Source organism: Theobroma cacao, chromosome 8 (genome assembly GCF_053813885.1).
Source record: "Theobroma cacao isolate CCN51 chromosome 8, ASM5381388v1, whole genome shotgun sequence".
NCBI lineage: Eukaryota > Viridiplantae > Streptophyta > Magnoliopsida > Malvales > Malvaceae > Theobroma > Theobroma cacao.
In genome coordinates, this window is record NC_142646.1 from 2,613,511 (window position 1) to 2,621,836 (window position 8,326).

The 8,326-nt window shown below is 32.2% G+C and overlaps 1 protein-coding gene across 1 annotated transcript; it reads left to right on the forward strand.

Moving 5' to 3' along the window:
- The first annotated feature begins 3,449 nt into the window (after nucleotides 1-3,449).
- On the forward strand, nucleotides 3,450-7,939 carry DWA2 (DWD (DDB1-binding WD40 protein) hypersensitive to ABA 2). The gene is made up of 13 exons (XM_018126001.2): nucleotides 3,450-3,609; nucleotides 3,694-3,777; nucleotides 3,867-3,999; nucleotides 4,432-4,543; nucleotides 4,669-4,768; nucleotides 5,162-5,289; nucleotides 5,580-5,649; nucleotides 6,377-6,465; nucleotides 6,683-6,728; nucleotides 6,983-7,056; nucleotides 7,153-7,226; nucleotides 7,299-7,357; nucleotides 7,649-7,939. Exons 1-13 carry the CDS (start codon nucleotides 3,565-3,567, stop codon nucleotides 7,688-7,690), a joined length of 1,056 nt encoding a protein of 351 aa, XP_017981490.2. The 5' UTR covers nucleotides 3,450-3,564; the 3' UTR covers nucleotides 7,691-7,939.
- Nucleotides 7,940-8,326: the final 387 nt, after the last annotated feature.

Genomic DNA, 8,326 nt, shown 5'->3' on the forward strand with positions numbered 1-8,326 from the left:
AAAGTGAGATGAGAAACAGGGGCATAAGATTTGAATTTTGAAAATTTTCTTGTTAATATGATATTAATTAAATTTATTATATATGAATTACATAGATTAATCGCATAAGATATAATTTTTTTTTTTGTATTTTAGATGGGTTGATACGATTATGAGACGTTATAATTTTATAAAACTCAAATTCGTTTAATTTCGTGTCATGTTAATAATGATATCCAACATTACCATATCTAATATTAGTGTAGACTTATATCAATTATTTAAACTCTAGACAAATTTAAATATTTAAATATCTAATAACTCAATATATAAATTTAAACATATTAAATATATTGGATAATGAAAGTTAATTTATTCAACAATTAATTAAATGTATCATATACTATTAGGAAAGTCATATGTGACATAAGTGTTTCGATATTATAAACGGACTATACATCATCATATAAAATTCAGATCCATTTAATTTAACCCTATGTTATATTAATGGTGATGTCCAAAAATGTTAGGTTTAATACAAATATAGTACTTGTATTAAAATATTAATACAAATATAGTACTTGTATTAAAATACCTAACATTGCCCTCTTTTAACTAACGTCACCTTTTTCGGACATCATTAAGCACACCAAGAGAGATAAACGTGAAGAGGGCAATAAAATATACATACTTAGCACTACTATGTGTTAAAATGGAAAGTGACGTCATCGTGTACTACTAATTAATATATACTACTAGGCGGGTACTATTTTTAATATTGTCTTACTTAAATTTTGTCACAAAAAATAAATTGTGCAAATTATCATATTTATTATATAATAATCTTTAACATATTTAAACGAAAAATAAATAAAATGTGTCTTTTTAGTTCATTGAGGAAATTAAGTAAAATTTCAAAATGGAATTTATGCCCTCCAGGAAAATAAAAAATTATGCGAAGTGAAAGAATGACATATGTCACGTCCCTACTTTGTTTTGGCAAACGATAAAAGAGTGTCATATCAAAAGATGCGCCTACTGTTTTTTAGCCACTTGTTATTGGAAACCAGTCATTTGACATTTAGCAACAATATTTCGCAGAAAGTATTTTTTACTTTTTAAATGCTTAATTTTTTTTTTGGTTTTTTACTTTTTAATATTAAAAATGTTACATATTTATAGTATAAAATTTTAAAAATTTTGATATAAAATAAATGAAAGTCAAATTTTTTATAGAAAATAAAAAAAAGATGTATATATTTTTTGAAAGCCAAAGAATTCTTTCATTAATAAAAAAAGGATGAATATTTAAAAAGGGAGGATTATTACTCAGGTTAGGCGAGTCTTGGTAAGTTCCTTTTTTGGGCAACTTGCAGTACAATAGACGTCTCATGATCACGAAGTCATCGTTGGATTTTGACGGTTTTGAAAATTGGCGTAACGTACGACTTTTCCAATCTCGTAATATATCTGCAATCGCCACTTCGGTGTATAGAAACTTTGCCTCCCTCCCCGGCCACTTCCTCCTACTCCTGAGCCGCGTCTTTCTATTCCTTGGCTTCCATTTTTCTTTTCTTCATTTTAGACAATTTGGCAGTGGCCACGAGACAGGAAGCAGTAAAAATTAATAATGATTTGATCAGGACAGTTCAATACTTTTAAAAGTTTAAAATATTAAAATATTTAAATAAATTTTTTTATAAAAATTAAAAAAAACTGTTAATCGGTTAAAAATGTATTAGATTTATTGAAAATAAAAAAGTAATTGAGAATTATTAACATTATATGAATTATAAATTAAAAAAATTTATTAAGTAAATAATTGAGGAAGTAAAAAAATAGATCATTTTATTAATTGTTTTAGTCTTTACGAAAAGTTGGATAAATAGTTGAGAATTAATAAGAGATAAAAAATAAAAAAAATATTTAATAGATACTTAATATAAAAATTATTTTATCAGTTATTTTAATTTTTATATAATTTTAATATAATTAATTATGTTATACAAAATTATGAAGTTTATACAAATATGAAGCATAAAGCATGGATTTGAAAAAAATGGAAACTTCCTTTCGTTTTCACGTGACAAAAATATGCTTTTTAAATATATATATATATATACATATTATTGGATTAAACATATGAATATAATATTAAAAAGTTTAAAAAATAAAATAATAAATTATCATATTAGTATCATAATAGATCTCAATGATAATTATTTGTATGCTGTTTGTCTATCTATTTCTTCTTACAAATTTAATTAGTAATTAGAATTCATTATTCACGAGTGATGTTTAATTTAATATATGCATATTTAAATTGAGTTTAAAAAAGGAAAATTAAAGTGTAAATATGTTAAAAGTTTTTAATTAAAAGAAGATTAATAATTCTAAATTTTCATTCAATGAAATTCGATTAGTTCATTTGAAATTTGAATTAAGTTATTTTAAATTAGATGTTTTTTTTTTTTTAAATATGAGTAAACATATCACTATGGTAAGATTATATCATTTTTCTCTTCGTTACTTTCTTCATTATAGAGATAATCAAATTAAGATAACTTCTAAATATTTGCTTAAATAGCACGTACATGTTATTAAATCCAAAGTTGTTTGCAAATGTTGCTTAATGTCCCCAATTGGCCCAATTTGTCATTGGGTGAGTTCATCATTACAAGCTTCCAACGCAGATAATGATGAATATTCATCAATAAGAAAAACTAGTGCCCTTCATGATGGTCCTTATAATAGAGACAGTGTTTGATCATCACCCCTTTGGAAAAAAACTGAAAAGCAAAAGAGAATAGCATGTCAAATCCGCTAACAACCATGATCCTGCGTTAAATTATCACAAGTAATATGCATGAAAAATTATCACGAACGAAAATGAGGAAATTAATGGGTATGGTTGAGCAGTGTTAAGTTGAGATCAAAATAATTAATTGAATTAATTAATTCATTTGATTAAGTTGATTTCAATCTTAAATTGATTATGAATATCGATTTGTTTGATTTATTCAATTATTTTCTGATATAAAAAAACTACAATTGAACTGACTAAATCAATTGATCATTAATCATATATATTTTAATATTTTTAATAATAATAATTTTGTGAGTTGAATTTTTCTTGATTAGAATAGGAAGATGAGTAATTTAATTTTTAGTTTTTTCAAAATATTATTGAAAATGTTATGGAGAGAAGTGATGAAAAATATATTCGATTGAGTCCACTGGCCTAGTTCATTTTCAATTATTTAAATTTTAAAAATATATTTTGATGGATGATTATTATTTTTTGAAATTTCGATTAAGTTCATTTTAAAATTTTTAGATCGATGGATCAAGCTGCCGGGTTCTACGGGCCCAAAGCTCCTGACTAACATGGACCCTCTGTGTTTGCCGTGTCAAGCCTCTTGGGCTAGAATCTGAGCGTCCAATGAATAGCCCATTGCTAATGGCGTAGCCGATTACCCGGTAAAAGGACGCGCACGCATTTTAGCTAGAAACGTCCGGAAAATCGAGGCGTTGAAAGTACCGGTGACAAAGAAGCAGCCTTTGTTAGCTCCTGGTGGTGCAGCGATGCAAGGAGGATCTTCTGGCATCGGCTACGGCCTCAAATATCAGGTCGACGCTCAAAATTTCAATCCCACTAACTTTTACACCTCTCAGAATCGAAGTGTTTAAGGCTTACCTCTTTTATGCTCGCAGGCAAGATGCATATCGGATGTTAAAGCGGACACGGATCACACCAGCTTCATTACTGGAACCCTCAGTCTCCGGGAAGAAAACGAGGTTTTTGTTCGTTAATTAATCTCGTTTAATTTCACAATCACAATGCTTAAATTTTTATCATCTTACCGAATTGAACTGAAAACTGCCAGGTGCATCTGATTCGGCTATCTTCAGGTGGAACCGAGCTCATTTGCGAGGGCTTGTTTTCGCATCCTAACGAGATCTGGGACCTAGCTTCCTGTCCCTTCGATCAACGGATTTTCTCTACCGTTTTCTCTACTGGTAGCTTATTAATCTTGATTTACGTGCATTTCTTGCAGATTCTGGTTTTGTGGTTTGTTTTTAGGTTCAATGGGGATGCTAGTGAACTTGATCTTGGTAACATTCGACTGGCTTAGTCGACCTTCGTTGTCTGCTCCCCCCGTAGTTCATTAGTTTTGGTGACTTTACCGCTCAAAAAGATAAAAGGAAATTAGATCCTTATTGAAAATAACCGGCATAATCATTCTATACATAGTCGTGGTTTCCAGGCCTTCTAATTTCAAGTTAGGTCATTTTGAGGAACCCTTATAATTCTTTTCTGTATGTATTAGTTTTAGTACTATTGCTTGCATTAGCTGTCGTGATAATTAGTCTTTAGTAAGAGCATTTCCTGTAAAAAGTTTATTGGCTTAAGGATGGAGAGTGGTTTAATATTATTCTATGTCATTGAAGGGGAATCTTATGGGGCTGCAATATGGCAGATCCCTGAGTTATATGGGCAGCTGAATTCACCCCAGTTGGAACAAATTGCCTCGCTTGATGCACATGTTGGTAAGATTAATTGGTGAGTTTCTGTTTTAGAACTTCCTCTTAAGTTGTTCAAACTGAATGATCTCTGCATTTCCTACAAGGCATTTTTGAAAAAAAATTTATTTTGGCTTGCTTACTGTGTATGTATATAAACAACAGTGTTCTCTGGTGGCCATCTGGAAGGCATGATAAGTTGATCAGCATTGATGATGAAAATCTTCTATTATGGAGTTTGGATTGTTTAAAAAAGGTTGCCCAGGTTAGTTTCTGGATGAATTCTGTTCTTCTTAACATTGATGGTTATTCTAGTTGTGTGAATGGCCAACCTGGATGTTTTACATTTATGAAGGTAATACAGCATTACTAAAATACCTTCTTCAAAAGCAAATTTGCAATTTGAAGCATTAGTTACTCACTCTCTCCCTATTTTTCCTTCCCAATATATTCAATATAGCTTCATAGTTTCTGATATTGATTTTTTTTAGCAGCTGGTAACTTTGCATTTGTCTTAGATGCCATGTAGTTGTACCCAGTCATTCACTACATATCAATGGTGGTTACTATAAACCAAAAATTTCTAAATACCTATAATATAGTAAAATTTTTGAATTCTCTTTCTGATGCTTATTCAGATCTTGTTGTGGAAATCTAGGTGCAATCTAAGGAGTCAGCTGGTATGCTTCATTACTTATCCAGTGGAGCATGGGATCCACATGATGTAAATGCCGTTGCAGCAACTTGTGAATCATCAGTCCAGTTTTGGGATCTGCGTACAATGAAGTATGTTGTCTCTGCATATCTAAGCTAGTGGTGGTCATGTAATTTGGTGTTCCATTTCCCTCCTGATTTGTATTCCTTGTTCTAAGAGGCATGGAACCCAATTCAAAGAGTTGCTATGTCATTGCCTGCCTCCACTAACTGAAAAAGGACGGCAAGGGAGGAGGGATGTAATACCTTTACCATTGAGTTTCTTGTGCAGAAAATTTTTTTTAGAATGTTTAACCTTGATATGCTTTATTGACTTCGCTTAGAGTTATGCTGTGGCTGACAACAATTTCATAAAATCACAGGAAGGCAAATTCAATTGAGTGTGCCCATATCCGCAAGGCTAACTATGATGTCAAGAAAAAGCATATGCTTGTAAGGATATAGCTTGCATATTTTTCTAGTTTAACACCACCTTAAAATTTTAGTGGCCATTGCATTATTTTCTTTTATATTAGCATTTTTGTTATTTTTGTTGCAACATTGATCTTTAGAAATGGCTTTATTTAGGGTGAATTGGCATGTTCAATTGCTTTTTCTATCAAATGAGATTTTCTTTTTTCTATAGCTACGTCCAAGATCTTCCACCTCTTATACCTAGATATTTTATGTATAGACTAGTAACATAATTACAACTGTGTCACTTTGACATGGTAAGGATGAGAAATTGGCAGGACATTTTGGTCTATTAAACTGTACTTCTTGGTCAATTTGGTCAAAGCTGTGGCCATGCAGGGAACTGCCCTGTCAAAAATCTGCCTTGCACACATGTAAACTTACAAAGCTTTAGCTAATTATCTGCCAATATCTAGTATTCAGATGTTCAATACATTTTTTAAAAGGGAATTTATCAATTTTGGATCACTCTTCACAGATAATAATTTTTTCATAGGTGTGTGGGCATTTCCATAGAATGAAGTGAATCCTTTGCATTGTCGATCATAAGAGACATTCGCTTATATCTAATAGTTGCTAAAATAAGTTAAATGATGATTAATAATATGGAAATTGTGATTTTGGTTTGTGAATGAACCAATTTAAATGAGATGTTATGTCTTCTGGTTACTACTTCTGAGCAATATTTTTGCCGCTTTTGTCACAGGTCACTGCAGAAGATGAATCTGGGATACATGTCTGGGATCTTAGAAAGCCCAAAATTCCTGTCAAAGAGCTTCCTGGACATATGCACTGGTAATTGACTTGTCTCCTCGTGGTTCGTTTGGCTTAAAGTTATTTTTATGTTTGAGAACTCTACTATTTTTATTTTTTTACTTAATTCTTTTGTTGTTTATTTCCCACATTTGAGTTTGAGGCTTGAACTGTTTCTGTCCCTTTAAAATGAAATGGGAGTATTTAAATCCAGGTACTTTTAGTTCACTGATCATGATCTGTTTAATAATGTTGGCAGGACATGGGCTGTCACATGTAACCCTGAGTATGATGGGCTAATTCTGGTCTCTCTCTCTCTCTCTCTCTCTCTCTGTTTGAAACTAATTGGATTGAGCATTCACCTTATAGCAATTAGGGTCTTGGTTGGACTAAACTGGTTACAAATATTCATCTGAATCAACTATTCCTAACAATGTACTTTCGTTTATGTGCCATCATCTCTCTGCATGATGGTCACTATTATTGTATAATTTAAACTGCAAATTGTTTCTTTCAGTTATATTTTGCAATTTTCTTGACAAGAGTTTCCCTTCGGCAGAGTGCTGGCACAGACTCAACTGTTAACTTGTGGCTGGCTCCTACATCTGCCAGTGATGAATCAACCTCTGGAAGGTTGTTTTATTCTCCCACATCTGAAGTTTTCTTACAACTTCCTTCTTTATTCTTTGGTCTACTCTGATACTTTTTCCTTTATGTTTGTTTTAACAGCATAGCTGAATCACCCACTCAACAGGCTGACCCGTTACTTAATTCCTATAGTGATTATGAAGACAGTGTATATGGTAATCAGTGCTACTTCTGTTTTTTACTATGATATGAATATTAATCTAACAAGGTTTTAACCATATTCCCAGGCCTTGCTTGGAGTTCTCGTGAGCCTTGGATATTTGCTTCACTATCGTATGATGGCAGGGTAAGAACTCTACAAATTTTAATGCTAGAAATAGAGAAGGGACTCAAATTTGATTCTATAAAATCGGAAAATGAAAAGTTCAGTCAGCATGTTTCATGTGTATCCAGAAAACGTAGTGCTCAGTTTTACTTGTGGTGATATTTTGTATTCCTGTGAATGAGAATTTAGTTGATGGATAGTAATTGCTGAATCACCACATTAACTTTTCTGCATGATCACGCCAATTTGTTCCTTTCATGCCATGCAGGTGGTTGTACAGTCAATTTCATTTATGCTTTTTCTTTAATGCAGGTGGTCGTAGAATCAATTAAGCCTTTCCTTTCAAGAAAATGAAGGTTATCCATTGTCCTTGTTCTTCTAAAAGTTTTGTTCAGCAAAGTTTCCGATTTTAAACAGCAGTGCTCAAAGAGATGAATGAGGCCCAAAATATTTAGGCAACTTACAGCTTGAGTACAATGATACGGCTTGACGTAAGAGGGGCAGCACGTCAATGTAGTGTTTGGAGGGCTGGCGAGCTGATGATTGGTTTCATGACGCTTGCAGCCTGTGTATTATTGATCTATACCATGAAAGTTGAACCAAGGTTTTGTTGTTCTCTTGTGTTTATTATTACATCTATTCCTTAGAAATATCTATAGGACAGTTTAACTTGATAAAAGCCAAATCAAAATTTGAACCCTGAACGAGCACCTAGCGTCACTCACGATGAATTATTGCAGAAGACTGATCCATACGGGGCTTGAAATTGCTTATGTGGGTGCCATCACCTTATTACATCATCTGGATAAATGAGCATATTTTTAATTTCGTTACGCAAGGTGATAGAGAGGTCTGAAATGTTTTAACTTGTGGTCGTGATATACTGAATAGTGAAGAAAAACAAGGTAGACAACCCGACCACGAGTAAAATGCAAGGTTTGTGCTCCACGCAAAGCCTAAAACGCGAGGTGAAAACATTGGAAAAAACGA